At 57.2% G+C, this 15914-nt stretch overlaps 8 protein-coding genes across 12 annotated transcripts; all 8 read right to left on the minus strand.

Annotated features, from left to right (window-relative positions):
- Positions 1–258: 258 nt before the first annotated feature.
- ABB37_05744 (hypothetical protein) lies at positions 259–1276 on the minus strand (the record flags this gene model as incomplete). 2 transcript variants are annotated; one of them, XM_015803889.1, is made up of 1 exon in its annotated part: positions 259–1276. In XM_015803889.1, the coding sequence occupies exon 1, from the start codon at positions 1075–1077 to the stop codon at positions 259–261; it is 819 nt and encodes a 272-aa protein (XP_015657714.1). In that variant the 5' UTR covers positions 1078–1276. The 2 variants fall into 2 exon arrangements, with proteins under 2 accessions (XP_015657714.1, XP_015657713.1); XM_015803888.1 differs by having other exon boundaries at positions 259–1264.
- Positions 1277–1826: 550 nt separating this feature from the next.
- Positions 1827–2271, minus strand: ABB37_05745 (hypothetical protein; the record flags this gene model as incomplete). Of its 3 annotated transcripts, none has more annotated exons than XM_015803892.1 (1): positions 1827–2271. In XM_015803892.1, the coding sequence occupies exon 1, from the start codon at positions 2145–2147 to the stop codon at positions 1827–1829; it is 321 nt and encodes a 106-aa protein (XP_015657717.1). In that variant the 5' UTR covers positions 2148–2271. The 3 variants fall into 3 exon arrangements, with proteins under 3 accessions (XP_015657717.1, XP_015657716.1, XP_015657715.1); XM_015803891.1 differs by having other exon boundaries at positions 1827–2206; XM_015803890.1 differs by having other exon boundaries at positions 1827–2161.
- Positions 2272–2806: 535 nt separating this feature from the next.
- ABB37_05746 (putative mitochondrial beta-ketoacyl-ACP reductase 2) lies at positions 2807–4354 on the minus strand (the record flags this gene model as incomplete). Its single annotated transcript, XM_015803893.1, has 1 exon — positions 2807–4354. The coding sequence occupies one exon, from the start codon at positions 4352–4354 to the stop codon at positions 2807–2809; it is 1548 nt and encodes a 515-aa protein (XP_015657718.1).
- A 1002-nt stretch (positions 4355–5356) lies between these two features.
- On the minus strand, positions 5357–7061 carry ABB37_05747 (putative mitochondrial short chain dehydrogenase/reductase; the record flags this gene model as incomplete). The annotated part of the gene is made up of 1 exon (XM_015803894.1): positions 5357–7061. Exon 1 carries the CDS (start codon positions 6941–6943, stop codon positions 5357–5359), a length of 1587 nt encoding a protein of 528 aa, XP_015657719.1. The 5' UTR covers positions 6944–7061.
- A 551-nt stretch (positions 7062–7612) lies between these two features.
- ABB37_05748 (putative mitochondrial hypothetical protein) lies at positions 7613–8541 on the minus strand (the record flags this gene model as incomplete). Its single annotated transcript, XM_015803895.1, has 1 exon — positions 7613–8541. The coding sequence occupies exon 1, from the start codon at positions 8366–8368 to the stop codon at positions 7613–7615; it is 756 nt and encodes a 251-aa protein (XP_015657720.1). The 5' UTR covers positions 8369–8541.
- A 582-nt stretch (positions 8542–9123) lies between these two features.
- ABB37_05749 (putative mitochondrial lysophospholipase) lies at positions 9124–10435 on the minus strand (the record flags this gene model as incomplete). 2 transcript variants are annotated; one of them, XM_015803897.1, is made up of 1 exon in its annotated part: positions 9124–10435. In XM_015803897.1, exon 1 carries the CDS (start codon positions 9961–9963, stop codon positions 9124–9126), a length of 840 nt encoding a protein of 279 aa, XP_015657722.1. In that variant the 5' UTR covers positions 9964–10435. The 2 variants fall into 2 exon arrangements, with proteins under 2 accessions (XP_015657722.1, XP_015657721.1); XM_015803896.1 differs by having other exon boundaries at positions 9124–10070.
- Positions 10436–11154: 719 nt separating this feature from the next.
- Positions 11155–12671, minus strand: ABB37_05750 (putative multi-pass transmembrane protein; the record flags this gene model as incomplete). Its single annotated transcript, XM_015803898.1, has 1 exon — positions 11155–12671. The coding sequence occupies exon 1, from the start codon at positions 12478–12480 to the stop codon at positions 11155–11157; it is 1326 nt and encodes a 441-aa protein (XP_015657723.1). The 5' UTR covers positions 12481–12671.
- An 841-nt stretch (positions 12672–13512) lies between these two features.
- ABB37_05751 (hypothetical protein) lies at positions 13513–15431 on the minus strand (the record flags this gene model as incomplete). Its single annotated transcript, XM_015803899.1, has 1 exon — positions 13513–15431. The coding sequence occupies exon 1, from the start codon at positions 15052–15054 to the stop codon at positions 13513–13515; it is 1542 nt and encodes a 513-aa protein (XP_015657724.1). The 5' UTR covers positions 15055–15431.
- Positions 15432–15914: the final 483 nt, after the last annotated feature.

Here is a 15914-nt window from a genome sequence, read left to right on the forward strand (position 1 = left end):
GGGGGAAGGGGAGGGTGCAGAGCGCGACGTGTACGGCCAGGTGTGCCAATCTTCTTCTAACGGAAACGCGCGGGGAGAAGGGAAGGAGGGAAGAAAAGAAGGTGAAGGAGGAGCGACATCAGCGGTCTGCTGACGTCGTGAATCCTCTCCCACATCCTCTTTGGCTTCCCCTGCTCACCCGCTGCACCTACGCGCACCGATTTCAAGAAGAACACCGACACATCAAACCGGACACCTCGCTTCACACGCCCGACACCATTAAGTGTGCTTCACACAACACAACACAAACCCACAAGGGGGGAGGGGGGAGGGGGAGGAGCTCAACACGTGTAAACATAGAATGAAGTTAAAAAAGAAATGAATGAAAGAAGCGGTAGGAGGACTCACGCATACAATTATGGTACTTCCCTTGAAGTTGGCGTTGTTCTTCGTGTCAATGGCCCTGCCCATGGCCGTGTAGTCGCCGAACTCGATGTAGGCGGTTCCTTTCAGCTCTCCAGTGACGCGGTCCTTCAGAACGGTGCAGTTCAAAATTGTACCGCAGTCACCGAAGAACTGCGCGAGTTCCTCAGGCGTCGTCGTCGCCCCGCCGTCCGTGCCCTTCGGCAAGTTGCCCACGAAGACGGATCGACTGTCGGTGTCTTTGGAGAAGCTGTGCATGTTCGCAGCGGAGGCCGCGTTCGCACCGCCGGCGTTCACTTGAGATCCGGCGGCACCGCCCATGAAGGACTGCTGTTGGAAGAAGTCCTGCTGCTGCTGCTGCTGCTGCTGTGGAGGTGTAAAAGGGGAGGCATTCACGTTGAAGAGGCCTGCCGGTTGTGGGGGCTGCTGCTGCGCTTGGGCCTGCTGTTGTTGTTGCTGCGACGGTGCTGGAGCAAAGGGGTTCTCTCCGCCAAATTGGAACTGCTGCTGCTGCTGCTGCGACGGTGGTGGTTGCTGAGCCAGCTGCTGCTGCTGCGGCGGCGGCGGCGCGGCGGCTTGCTGGTGCTGCTGGGAGAGCTGCTGCTGGCGCATTTCGGCGTCCTGCGCCAACTCCGCCTCGATACGCGCTATTTCGGCGGATAAGTCGCTGTCCATTTTTCCCTTTTAAAAAGGGCTTTGTTTTGGTTGTTTCTGTGTAATGCCTCTTCGTGTGCAAGCTGAAGAAGAATCGGAGCAGCAATGAAGGAAAACACAGCAGCAAGAAAAGAGAATGAACAAACAAGTTCTTTGTGCGGGTCTCCTTTAACGCTCGGGTGCTATGAAATGCACGTCGAAGTACTTCTTCCACGTTTTCTCATGTCCGTTGAAGGAAAATAACAGAATTTTTTAGAAGATCATTCGGAAGTGGGAAAGGGAGAAGCTCCATCATGCGAGACGTAGCACCCGCTTCGAGCGCGGCCGCAACGGTAATAACTACTTCCCATTCACTTTGAAATGGAGCACCAGTCTGGGCTCCTGTTTTCGTTGGCGAGGCGTGTGCGTGGGGGACCTAATCGCAGCTATGTCTCCCCCTTTGCCTCCGCCCCCCTCCCCCCCTCGCTCGAGGACGAATACACGCTGATACGGTACAACGCTCACACCATCGAAAGCACGCCTCTTAGAGAGAGAGAGAGGCTGAAGTGAACTTCTACACTCTTCCTACTTTCGACGTAAAGGCTTCATTCCCATTTTCCATCCTTTGCGAGTGCCAATAGAGGGAGAGCAAGGGAGGCAGACACACATGCACAAGAAGCTGACCTCGTCGTTTAATTGGCGTACATCCCGCCAAGCAGGACTCTCCCTGAACGGAACAGAAGTTCCTCCACTAAATACACACACACACACGCACACAAGTAAATGTTCCTCTAAAAACCCTTCGCGGTCTTCAGCGCCAGCGCATCCACCTCCGGCTCCTTCGGTGCTACCGGCGCGGGAGGGAAGTACTGCTGAATGAACGTTACGTACGCGGGATCGGAGTTGACGATGGCGAAGAAGGCGCCGAGGTCGTAGCCGTCTGGGCCGACTGCACGCACGGCCTTCTTGGCCTGTAATTGCTCCCAGCTGAGCCCCGGGATGGCGCCGCAGATGAGCTGGTCGATCATTGCCTCGCTCACCTTCGGCTGGCCCTGGGCGTAGCTGAGGAAGGCCGTCTTGACGCGCTGCGTCTGATCCTGCGTGAGGCCCATCTTCGTTTACTTTCTAAATATGGGGAATAATGCCAGTGATAGATCGATGTGCGTTTAGCTGGTCGAAGAGAAGATTTAAAAGAAAAAAGTTGAAGTGGGGAAGAACACAACGTGTTTGCGGTTCTGAGAAGACCGAAGAAACGGATGAGGCAGATATGAAGTGTTGTGCGTACGGGGATTTACTGCGAGCTGCAATAGCAATCAGAGGCAGCTACCGCGAGTACTGTTTGCCCAAACTCGCCACAACGGCGACAGTGACATCACTTTCGTTCAAGCGAGCACCGCTGAACTTCTCCCGCACCACGGACGTGGTAGATGGAGAAGGAGATAGGTAGAGCTTTCTATGCTCTGTGGTGCCTTCACCACTTCTGCGATTCGGTACCGTGTAGCCTCTGTGATGGACCACCGACAACTGCCGACACTGCGCCGCAACACACACAGAAGAAAAGGAGCGCACACGCCTGCTCCGGTGTTGCCGCGTGAAGAAACAACGCGCGAGTAAAACAACAACAACAACAACGACAAGAAGAGCACCAATTTTCGAAGCCGCACGTATCACCGGGTGCATCTTCTATCGCCGTCACGCCAAGAACCAATATATATATATATATATGTGAGAGAAGCGGCCGTCCTCTTCCTGCGGGTACCTCGAAGGTGCGTTAATCCCACTTCATGTACGCCTTCATTTTGTTGGACGTCCACGTCATCACCTGTTCCCGCTCTGTCACACTGCACGCCGTCTTCGACAGCCCTGCTGGCTGGTACTTGGTATTCATGTAGTAGCCACCGTTTTTAACCCCCCCCCGCACACAGCAGTTCACCACGGTCTGACTGCCCTCCCAGGCCGTGCGCATGACCAAGGCGTACAGGTAATACAGGTACTTGAAGGAACCGGCCAGGGGGACGTCTCGGTACAGATTCGTGATCACCCCACCGGGAGAGCACACGCAGGCCGTGAAGCGGGGCTCGATGCTTACCTGGGCTGGGGTACTGGGATCGTGGCTGTTGGACTTACCAGAGGACGTGTCCGTTGCCGCCACAGCAGCAGCGGCATCTTCATAACCCGATCGTCGCGAAGTGCCGGTGCCGGCGGAGTAATGTGACCCACCCGCGGCCGTCATGGGCTGCTGCCGCGTCAGCCGGGAAGCGCGACTGCCTTTGCTCGACTCCGGGTAGGAGCGCAGCGCGAGCTGCTGTGCGTGGAAGATGTTGCCCAGCTTCGTGAAGCCGTACTGCTCTAACCCGTCAAACTTACCAGCCACCCGCGGCGACCACACACCACGCCCGCTGAGGTACGTCGAGACCACCTTGCCCTTTACCCCAACGTGCGCGGAGCACGCAACGTACACGATGCGGCCGTGCGCCGCCTCCACCAGCGGCAGCAGCCCCTCCGTCAGCAAATACGGACCCAGAAAGTTCGCAGCGAGCAGCACGTCGTCGCCGAAGCGCGTGACGACGTGGTGCTGCTGCATGCGACCGGCCGCGTTCACCAGCACGTCGATCGGCACCTGCCGGCGCCGTGCCCGCTTGCAGTAATCCCGCACGAGGATGAAGTCCTCCAAGTCTAAGGCGTGAAAGCAAATTTCCTGCGCTGCGGCATCCTTTGCGTGGCGGCGCACAAAGTCCACCGCCGGCTGGGCGTGAGGGGAGTCGCGCGCCAGCAGCGTCACGTGCGCACCCATCTGGGCGAGCTGCGCGGCGGTGGCGCGACCGATACCGCTGGTGCCACCCGTCACCACCACGTGCCGCCCCGTGAGATCCTTCACTTGGCGGTTGCGCCAGCCGGCAGCGACGACGCGTGAAACGGCGAAGAGGGCCACGAGGTACAAGCACTGAAACTCAAACGGGATGATCGGGAAGTTCGGCAGGTGCGTCACGATGTAGGCGATGAGGCAGCCGGCGGGGATGATGCTCATGGCGATGCTCTCCTTGAAAATGGTGAAGGTGTGCCGGCCGTAGTTGTAGACGTGCTCACCCTCGAACATCGAGACGTGGTGGAACATTCCAGGGAAGTGTGGTGTTTGCTTCACCTGCGAGAGCGCACGAGCAGACGGGCGAGCCGTGCGAAGCTTGATCGGGCTCGCACTAACACTACCGCTGCTACTGCTTTTGTCGCTGTGGGCACTAATGCCACGTACGTTGTGGGCTGCTGCATCCACTGTGGTGACCGCCTTCGCTGCTGCACAAGAAGCGGCGGCATTCGCCATGCCAGAGCTGCGGGACCACAACCACCACGACGACGTCAGCAGCCGTGGAGTGTAGCTGCATTGGTGTCGTACGGAGGCCACCGTGTGAGGGATGGCCATGCAGCGTCCCCGAACAAAGGCGCGCCTGAGAGGCGCTGCAATGACTGCGCGGCGGCACAGGGAGTTTCCTTTTATCATGGGAGAAAGGAAGACGAAGAGAGCAGCTTGTGGCGTGTTTCTCTGTGTGTCGTTCGGGGGGGGGGGGAGGGGAGTTCCTTGAGAGGACGAGCAGGCCTACTTCAAAAGACCCACAATTCAGCAAATCCTGCAGTTCGCCTTCACCCTCCCTTCCGTGTCGCTGTGAGAGGAGCCGCAGATGAACGAGAAGAGTACAGTTTTGAATAAAACAGACAGATGAAGGGGAAGGGCGAGCGAGATATACTTGTGTGAGCCGCGGCTTGCCAGCGTAGTCGGCGGTGGCTTTCGAGCCGCAGGTAATACTTAAAAAAAAAACCTTTGGGCTGTTTGGAAACGGAGAGAATTCCGCTTGAGGTACGACCGTAATGAAGCGCCTCTGCGTGACTTGCCGACACCGCCACATCGACAGTGCGCACCCTTCGCTACCATGTCCTCTTTGTTTTGCCAGCTCCTTGACCTCATCTGCTCATAGCGGATATTGCGAGTGCTCCGTGAGCAGTAGCACGCGTTCCTTGCTTTTACGTGCCTGTGATTCTTAGCTGGAAAACTTGCGAGCCGCTTTGTGCTTCTTAAAGAACTTCAAGAGGAGACTGTAAAGAACAACAATGGAGAACCAACGGACTGCGCTCTCAGGCACACAGATTATATACACACACACACAAGCAAACGTGCCAGCTAAACACTTTCTTCCTCCTTTTTTTGCTGAGGAAACAGCCACCATCACGCCTATCTTCCACGAAGGCCGACGCCTCAACGCCGACGACAACACCAGAGGGACTCTCCCTCAGCCGCAGGTACGTACATCGATAGAGCCGGAGAAGGGACTCACTCCGGCTTCAAAGTGTAGTACTTGGCGATCGTCTTCACCATCGCCCAGTGAATCACCTCATCTCTGCTCCTCGGGTCCTGTGCGCGCTTGCTCAGTCCGCTCGGCATCAACGTGCACTCCGCGTAGTACCCGCCGTTCTCGATGTCGTCCCGCACGCAGCAGTTCACTACGGTCTGACTGCCCTCGTAGGCGTCTTTGATCCACAGCGAGCGCAGCGTGCGGGCCACGACGTTCTTTCCCAAGAAGGGGTCGTTGTTCTCCTGCTGCAGCGACGTGAAGCAGAAGCCCGGGTCGGCGCAGCACACATCGACCGGGTGCAGGTCGCTGTGCCGGTTTAGCGGGATGCCCTCGTAGCGGCGGCTCGCGATGGACTGGGCGTGGTAGATGTTGCCCAGCTTCGACGCACTGTAGCACCGCGCCGTGATCTGCGACGCGTCCGGCCCGGGCAACAACGTCATCCGATCCTGCACGACGTGGCCGCGTGCGACGCCGTTGTGTGCGGCGCATGTGACGTAAACCACTCGCCCGCTCTTGTGTGGGGCCTTCCGCAGCGACGGCAGCAACGCCTCGGTGAAGTGGAAAGGACCGAGAAAGTTGACACCGATGTGCTCCTCAAACTTCTGCTTTGTTACGCCCGACTCCTCCTTCCAGACACCGGCGCAGTTCACCAGCAGGTCGACGCGGTCGTGCACGAGGGCCTTGATGCGCGCGGCGGCGGCCTTCACGTCGAGCTGGTCCATGTAATCCATTGAAACGAAGACGACGCGCTTCTCAAGTGGCTCGCAGGGCTCGGGGGCCGGCGGAGCAGCAGCGGCAGCCGCCGAGCTGCTCGCTGCGTCACCACTGCCTACCGTTGAGGTGCTCGACGACTCGGCCGTCGCGTTGCCCGCTGATGTCCGACAGTTCTGAAGGAAGAACTCCATCGTCTCCTTCTCCTTCCCCGCCGGCGCAGCGATGATCACACGCGCACCCATGTCGAGAAGCTGCATAGCCGTGTACAAACCAATCCCACTCGTGCCGCCCGTCACCACACAGGTGTAGCCCGTGAGATCCTTCTTCACGTGATTTGCCCGACCGTGCACACTGAGGCGCTGCGCCACGACACTCGCCGTCGCGTACAGCCCCACCTGGAGCGGCGTGAGGTAGGCGGAGAGGGCGTAGTAACCCGCGTACAGAACCAGCGGCAGCCACATCCGACGGCTGTGCAGCAGAAGGTAGCCCATGTGCGACGCGGCGGAGTAGGACGGCACGTCATCGGCCCCACCGACGTAGGCGGAGGCCTCCGCCTTGTCCTCGCTGAACTTGTGGATCGTGGTACTGCTCGGCGCGGCCCACGCAGGCTTCGATGCCTTTGTTTTGGAAGCCGCCGCAGCCGCCGAGGTGGAAGGGGTAGAGGGGGAGGAAGAGGCGGAGGCTGCGCTGGTCTTCTCCGTTGTGACGGTGGTGGTGCTGGAAGTAGTCGTGGTGGTGCGCAGGCGACGTGCCTCAGAGAGCTGGACAGCGGATAACGATGCCGTCATCGCCGTCGTCAAGAGACCGTGGCGCTGGGCCGCGACGCAGCTACGTACGCCAAAGCGGAGCATGAAGAACGAAGACAAAATCACAAAACCAGCAGAACCCCAAGGCGGCGTATCTCCTGAAGAAGGCGAGAAGCTAGAGCAATGATGATGATGATTCTAAACGTACATTACACACTCATGCTGCAGCATCATCAATTGTATGTAATGTGGTGAAAGAAGAAAAAGAAGAAGCAGAGGGTCGGAGAGCGAGGAGGGCATGACAGGAGCTGCACTGCAGTCATCGCTGAATAACAGGATTCCCACAGCAAAAACAAACAGAAGAAAGCGAACAGCTGCCGGCGGCGACTCGACGAGTGGGGCGCTGCCGAATGAGAAGCAGCAGCAACGCCGTTGCGCTCTGAGTTTCAAGCCCATTCGCTTCTTGCTTCATCTGCCCTCCTTGATTCGCTTTCTTTCTCTTTTTACTCTTCCTTGCGCTACAGAGGAAAGGAAGCTGCATTACTACTGTTCGGCAAAGTTCTGTGACACACACACACACACACACACACACACACACATGCGCACACACACACGCGTTCAAAGCCATGCATGCGTCCGAAGCAGGCGCTGCGTAATACACCGTTAAAACTGACAGGTGATAAAGCTCGAGTGAATAAAAAGAAGGCGAAAAAAAGCAGCGCCTCCAGCGACGACGCTTCAAAGCACAGTAAAAATATATAAAAAGCCACTTTTTCAGTCGTCGTCGTACTCTGGGCGTGGTGCCAGCTCCCACTCTGGCCGTCGCTGCACCGACTTTATGGTCTGCTTGTTTGCGGTGCCGTTGTAGTCGCCGATCTTCTTCGCCACGTTCTCCTTCGTTACCTCCGGCTGCTCCAGCCACTCCTCCAGGTACTCATCTCGTGCCTTGGCCATGGTGTCCCGCTGATCCTCGTAGGAGTACTCCGCCCAGTACTTGCGCTGTCGCGGGTCGAAGTACTGCGGGTTTTTCTCCTCTAAGTTTACGTACGCCGCCTTCATACGCTTTTGATAGGGCATTTCCTGATGCCGCATCGAGTTCTTCTCCACCGGCACCCCGGAGCGTAGATCGTACCGCGACTTCTCCTCGTAGGACATGTACATGCGATTTTTCTTGTACCACTCACTGTGCCCCTCCTCGCCCGGTTCCGGGCCCCACTCCTCAGGCCACCCAAACTCCGGCGGCGGCGTAAAGCCTTCCTTGTCCTTCTTCCAGTCATGTAGGTGGTGCAGCTTCTCCGACTCCGTCAACTGCTTCCTTGGCTCGAGGGACTTCACCGAAGCGCTCTGCAGTTGATCTTCATAGTAGGCGTAGCGAGGTGCCGGGTCGTGCTTTGGGTACATATCCTCGAAGAAGCGATAACCACCTCCTGTCCCGCCGCTGCTGCTGCTGCTGCTGCCAGTGGAACCGAGGCGGCAAACGGCCGTGCAGCGAACTGCCGCAGCGACACACACCAGCAAAGTCGGACGCATCGAATGAAGAGGAGAGACTCAACAAATTCTAAATATGTTTTTTGCAAATTGCGATACTCGTCGTGTCGGTACCCGTTACAAAGCTACGCGCTACTGAATCACGTACAGTCTGCAGGTTGATTGAAATCACCACCACCACGCGATCGCAGTGAACGACAAGTAAAGAGCGCGCCTTCACAGACAGGAAGGGGAAATAAAAAGCGGCAGAGAAGGACAAGAGAAGGCGACGACAGACACGATGGAAGTAACGAGACCGCATGCTTTTGTGTGGTGAGCGGCCACGTCATCAAATTAAAAAAAAAAGGAAAAGAAGTTGCTACGCACACACATCACAGGGAACCGCCGCAAGCTTGGAGACGTGGCACACACGCCCAGTAACTGCAGAGTACTGACCTCTCTTCTTGAGAAGCGCCTGCCAGTTGCGTGGTGCTCAAGAGAAACTGTATAGATCTTAGCGCGACAAATAGTAATAGTAATCAACCATAGTTAATTCAGCTTTCAATCTACGATAACGGCAAAGGGACAACGGTAACGCATTCTTCTGTCGCTCAACGCTAGAAGTGAGAAGCGCTTACTTGTTGGTTTATTGCTTCTTCTTTCCATCACAAAGAAACACACGAATACACACACACACCACCCAGTACAACATCAAATAACTAAAGACTTGTCCTTTTCCCTTCCTTTTACACTGCTCAACACATACACAACTTCTGCAGCTGGTTATATAAGCAAATAAATATATGTATATTAGTATTCTAGAACTTCTCCGGCAGCACTCGGCTGATGAAGGCGGCCAAGTCATCGATTTCCTGCGGTACGGCGGAGTGCTGCATGTCGTACTCCTTAAAGTCAACCTGCGCGACGCCGGCGTCCTTCTCCAAAATCTCCTTCGACTCGTGGGCAACCGCCAGCGGCACCACCGGGTCCTGCCGGCCGTGGAACATCGTGATCGGCACCGCCTTGTTCACAATGCGCGGCACCATGTCCGCCGCAGCAGCCAAGTAGCCAGACATGCACGCGATACCGGCTGGGGCGACATGTGCGGTCAGCCCTGTGCTCAGCGCGACGGCCGCGCCTTGCGAGAATCCACCGTACACCACACGCCGTGGTAGGATGCCGTACTTCTTTGTCGCGACGTGCACGACGCTGCGGACGTAGTCGCCGGAGAGATGGATCTCCGCTGCACCCCGCCTGCTTGAGCGCAGGCCCTCGCCGATCATGTCCGTAATATCATACCACGCTGGCATCTTCATGCCGCCGTTGATCGTCACAGGGCGCGACGGCGCGGTCGGCAGCAAAAAGAGAAGGTAGGGCATGCGGCGGGCCAGCTCATACCCCACGTCCTCCCAGCCATGAGCGGAGTCGCCGAGGCCGTGGGCGAGGGTCACCACCCCTGTCGGGTTCTTCTTGTTGCCCATCTCCAGCAGCGTCCCGTAGCGGAGGCCGTGCGTGATGGGCGCCGTGTCCCGCACCGTCTGCAACTTCTTTTGCAGGTCTCCCACCTCGATGCAGTCGCCGAAGTCGGTGACGGCGTAGAGGGCGCGCAGCTCCTCCTTGATCTGCGCATTCGACAGCTGCTCGATTGGGGTGGACATCGCTGCACAAGACGGAGGCTCTTCTTTTCCTAGATACTTCCGTGAGGCGTGATCTGAACTTATGTAGCTGTGGGGCGGCGCGGCAGCGGCACACTCGGCGTTCGTGCTGCTCGTTCGCGCCGGCGTGGTAGAGGGTGGGAGGGGGAGGAGAAGGAGGGGGCAGAGCAGATGGAGCGGTAGACGGCGCAGGTGGCTTGGCCGTTCATGGGCTGGATGCGTTATCGTGTGGAGTGGGCTGCTTCGTGGTGTAGGGCGCGATGGCGATGGCGATCGAAGCGGCGACGAGCAGCACCGCAATCGACTTGAGCAGCGGCACGGCAGAGGGCTCGGCGGTGGCTGCAGCGGGCACCTGACCTAAATCGGGCCTCATTTTGGAAATAATAATACTAATAATCAAAATTCGAATACTCGTGTGAAAAAAACTTTCAAAGTGATTTCTTTCCTTCTATTGGTTTTTGAAGAGAAGTAATGCTGTGACGGTCGTGCACCACGGCCACCCACAGAAGAGCACAGTTCCGAGGGGCTCGAAAGGGCGGACGTCAAACGACACCAGCCACAACAACCATCAACAGATCCACGTCAAGCACAACAGCAAAACAAACAACAAAAAACAGGCGAAACAGGTATGACCAATTCAGGGGAATAGCTAGTTTTGCTGATGCTTCAAAGCGAACGCATCACGGCGGATATGGCTTCCGCCCCCTTCGAAATCAATAAAAAGAAGAACTCCAATGCCATTCATTTGCCGCCGGAACAATCACCCTACTTCACCCTTCGTACTCTTCCCGTGTCGCGGTTCTCCGATGGAGTCCCTCCTCTCCGATCACGTGTGTCTCAAGAATGCAGCGAGAGCGAAAAACATGAACGTTGTTGAGATGACGGGAGGAGGCGCACGGAGAGCGGCCCGACGCGGCCGGCCGCGAGACTTCACAGCAGCCCAAAGTACTCCGTTTCCTCGGATACGAATACTTCCGTTCTCTTTATTTATTGTAGAAGACGCACCGTCGTACCGATCACTCTTTTGCGCCTCTACGAAGAGTACCACGCATCAACAACGACTCAATCAAACACCAACTAACAACAACAAAAGGGAGGTGCCGGAGTGATGATGCATTCACCGGTCTGCGCCACCGCAGTACCCAAAAGAACAACAACAACAGCAACGAACGGCCCCCTTCATTTGTATTGTTTTCATTGCCGCTTCTTCGCTGCGGTGGGGACACCATTAGAAGCTGGCGTAGGAGCCGCCGCATTCACCGCGGCAGATGCCTTGCGCCTCGTCTGCAGCCACGCTACTCCGTAAACCAGCCCGTACAGGCAGCCAACGTACACGACAGGAAACACCCAACGGTTAAAGAAGCTCGTACGCGAGGCCAGTTGCTCCATCGTGGTGCGCAGCACCGCCTGCTCACAGAAGGCACCCGTCACGCCCTTCAAACGCATCTGAATGGTGGCTACCGGGGCATCGTTGGCGGCCTTCACGTCGCGCAACGCCACAGCGAAGACCAGCTGCACACGAGTGGAGTCCTCCGCATCGAAGGCCTTCGTGAGCTGCTCCGAGACACGCACGCTGCCCACGCGAACGTCGCCCTCCGTCCCGACGACGCCGGACTCCGCACCGGGCAGGACAACAAACTCCGTCCACATGCTGCCTTCCGATGTGTGCGAGAAGTTCTGGGGAGGGCGTTGCGCAGCGCTACGAGGAGCGGCCCCGGCAGCACTCGCCTCCGTCTTTTCGCCGTGTTTTGGGGTCTCTTCCACCGTGTGCATCCGCCGACGGCGGCGGCTTCCTGCGCTGCTGTGCGAAGCGGGTCGCGTCGTTGCCGTCTCCGTTGTCTCTGCCTCCGCGTCGTCGCCGTCGGCATCCTTTCCCACCGCCGCTTCCATTTGCGGTGACTCCACGCGGTAGTTAAAGAAGAAACCTTCTCCGCTGTCACGCGCCAGGTAGCAGCGACCATGCAGCCCTGCGTGTCCACTGCGTGGGCTGCGCTCTGCCGGCCCATACTCTTCACAGGCGAGGCCGTGAAAGGAGAAGCCAGGGCGTCCGAAGAGCCGCCGGCGCTGCGCACGCAGCAACACGTTGTCATCGTGCACATTCCCCTTCTCTTCCGCTATCAGCACCGTACCATCCATGGTCGGCTGCCCTTCTTCCTCTACGTCCTCCACGTCCTCCGTTCGGTAGTACGAAGTGCCGGGCGGGGGCAGGGCAAAGAGCAGAGAAGCAGCGCTCTCCAGCGGCTGACCCTCGACCCACGTCTCACGCATGTCTGTCCACGCCACGGTCTCCGGTGCCGCTGCTGCTGCGGCGCTGTTTTCACTTGCCGACGAGGGCACGCGACTGCCCAGTGCCACGGACCACTGCGACTTCTCTGCGTTGAGGAGGTTGACCAGGCTGGCGTGCAGCACCACCGGTGCGTCGTCCGGCGCGATCGCCTGCACCGTAGGACAACAAAAGGCGAGGAGGCAGCCGCCCAGCAACAGCAGAGCCGCCGTAGCGGCTTTGATTGACGGACGCATGCCGACACTCGACAAGAAAGTCCCTTTGCCTTATTTTTCTTCTAGGAGTGGAAGTAGCCAATTGTAGCTTTAACAAATATAAAAGGCAGTCGGTATGGAATGACTGCCCTTCGTACAGTAATAATAATAATAATAATAGAGTTGTAAACGCAGGAAGACGCAACGCCTTCTTCGTTGTGCTCTGCAAGATCTTACGTGTAACGGAAGAGGAGTGAGGTGTCGCGCATATTATTGTTTTAGCATTTCGCATAATCTCTTTCGTGAGAGCACATCGCTGGACGATTTCCTTTTTTAGCCGTTACATCAACTCTTGGTGCTGTTCGGTGGCTGCCGTGCCCGTCGTCTGTGGACTAGTAGAGAAGGTCAGCGCAGACAACACAGGAGGTGATCGATGTATACGTATTCTTTTCCCTCCTCTCCCACTCTCTCCAATTCCGATCTCCTTTTCTTTTTCTTTTTCTTTTAATGGGGAATCGGCAACGGATCGTTTCCAAAACATAGCGAAGGGTTTCCAATCGGCTGCAATGCGTTGGAGTTAAGAGCTCACGTGTGGCGTAGTTCGGGCAAGCGCCAGCTGCGCCCGCGACACACACACAGTTAAGAGAAAAAGAGGAGAAGAGGAGGAGGTAAGTCCGCACGCGTACATCAAACCTTGAGGTGTATATTTGAAATCGGAGGGAGAATGAAAACAAAAAGGAAAAAAATAAAGAAGCACGCAGGATCAACAGTGCGAAGAAATGAAAAGAAAGAAAGAAAATGTGGGGTACAGCCGAAAGAGATAAATAAGAAAGAAGGGATAAATAAATCGCATTTTCACGAGCAAAGAAGTTCACTTCAGAACAGCATTTTACGTAGCACGACTATTGCGCTGCAATACGGATATAAATATTTATATATGTAGGCGCTCTCCTCAGTTCTGCGAGAGGGGGGTGGGGGTGGGGGTGGGCTGTCTTGTCAATCCACACACACACACACACACACACACACACACGAGACGTGATTCGTGCACGACGATGGTTGCTGCACGGTGACTCAGGCACACTCGACGCCTTGAGACGGTCCGCGAGGGCACGCCGACTTGACAACATAAAAATCTTCGCCGTAGACCTCCGTCAGCAGCGCACACAACTTGCCCTCCTGGTCGTTGAAGTCGTGCAGCATCGCCTCCAGCGTTTGACGCTCCGTCTCTGGTTGGTACTCGATGAAGCGCACGACGGTGCAATACGTCCGCGCGCCGTCCTCGCCGTTGTCCGTCGTGCACCCCTGCAGTCGCGGCAGCGACGGCAGCAACTCCGTCCCTTCCAGCGTGCCGGCTGCGTGTGGTGTAGCACTCGTGTAGTGGTTCGCCGACGCAACGGAGCGCTGCCGCACGCGATCGGCGATGGGCGTGTTCATCTCCAGCGGGTCCGCGTCACTTCGTAATGCGCGGGTGCTACGCTTCGCCTCTGCAGCGGCTGGGGCAAGGGCCACTGCCTGGCTGCCGGCGTGGGATCGAAACGGCGTATCCCGCGACTCCACCGCCGCCGACTGCGAGGCGCGACGCTCTTCGATCTTTTGCTGACTGTAGAGGTGGTCGTGACGGTCCACGGTGGCGCGACGTGCGTTGCCGCTGCTGCACCGGCTGCTGCCATTGCACGTCTGCCGGTGCTGCGGCTCCGCATTGCCTTTTCGAGAGCCAACGGAGCGGGGGGGGCTGACCTCTTTCTCCGAGTAGCTGCGAGACGGTGGGCCCTGGCGGTGGCAGCTGACGTTGTCCCGCTGCGAGGAGGCGGCTGCTTGACTTTCATTGACATGCGGCAGCAGCGCTGACGGCTGTGGTGGAAAGTGCCAACTGCGCTGCGCAGGATCGTCTTCGTGCGGTGCAAAAGGGGCGCTCCGCTCTCGAGGCTGACTGCTGCCACCCATCCCTGACGAGCAGCTGCGCACGGAGCGCTTCACAGAGTTGTTGCGGCTCTGCGAACTCGGATGGTCGTGACTCAGCCGCCTGTCGTGCTCCTCTCGTGCGCGACTGTGGTGTGTGCTGGAGATCGGGTTCGACCGCAGCTGCTCCGACGGCGCTGCGTCACTGCGGCCCCCACGCCACCACTCTTCGTCGTCGTCTCCCCCTTCCGCCGACTTCATGCAGTTCAAACACGGCGAGCTGCTGTCGCTGCGGCTGCGGGAGCCGGGCAATATACGCCCCCACTCCCGCTTTGAAGTGCTGGGGCGGCCGTAGCCCCTCTCGCTGGCCGCGTTCACGTTTAGTGACGCGCTTTTGTTTCCTTTGCTCTTAGAGGAAGCCGCGCTTGCGCTCTGCGAGGGGGAGGCCAGGGGGGCGTTGGGCGGGTTGCTGGTCGGGCCGTGGTAGACGACCAGCTGCGAGGCCCTCCGTTGACTCGCCGGGATGTCGTGGAACTCCCCTCCCCGCGGCGTCTCGGTCCGGCCGGGGGAGTCGGCGCGGACGGTGATGCTGCGCTGCTCCTCCGCACGGTGGGTGGGCAGTCGCAGGATGTCGCTGTGCCGGGACGGGGTACGCTTCGGTGGCAGCGGCAGGGCACGTCCGGTGGCGGTGTAATACTGATGGGCGCCGGACATGGTGACGAGGGAGAATGAAGAAGAGAAGAAGAAAAAAAGAAAGCTTTGATTTACTTCGCTGAGGGTCGTTTTGGAGGTTTATAAACACGCCGATGTTTGAGTTTTCAAGACGAGGAAGCAGAGCTGAACGCAGCAGTAAGTAAAGGAAGAAAAGAAAAAGGGCAGTCAGTTAAGAAAAGACTTAGCCGTTGTTATCCAGCAGTGCGAAAGCAAGAGATATACGATGCTTCTCGTGCTGGGCGGAGGTTGTGGTACAGTGTGGAAATCACCGGGGATGAGTGGAAGAAACACGAATGAAAAAAGGAGAAAGCGGAAGAAATCTGTGACATCGGCCTTTTCGTGTTGTTTTGTTTGTTTGTTTGTTTCCTCGCGCGCCCTAATTGCGAAAGGAAAGAAAGATAGAGGGGAGGGGAAAGAAAGAGTAAGAAGGGGGTGGATGGGGGTGTGAAAAGGGTCGGTCAGCGTTGCGGTACCACGAGACACAGCACCGGAAAAGGCGAACCCTCACGCACTTTCTAATCGGCAGATCTTTTGCTACACAGAGCACCGTTTCGTTGGTTGTTTTAATGACTCCTCCCATCATCTTCCAAACAAACAAACAAAAATAAAGCCCCGTGTCCTTTCTTTCTCGTATCGTGGTTGTGTGTTTGAACGTGCGAACGATGACGATACGAAACCAACGTAATCTATTTTTGCGTTCATTCACAAGAGAGAACAACGACACAAAATAGTAACAGTAAAAGAGGAAAACCCACAGAAAAATGGCGCGGTAGAAAGCCGAAAGCCAGAGAAAGTGCGTGTATGTATATCGCGTATTCAAAGATGCGCCACTTCAATTCCCTGACGCGGAAGTGATTACG

Source organism: Leptomonas pyrrhocoris (assembly GCF_001293395.1).
Source record: "Leptomonas pyrrhocoris isolate H10 chromosome Unknown, whole genome shotgun sequence".
NCBI lineage: Eukaryota > Euglenozoa > Kinetoplastea > Trypanosomatida > Trypanosomatidae > Leptomonas > Leptomonas pyrrhocoris.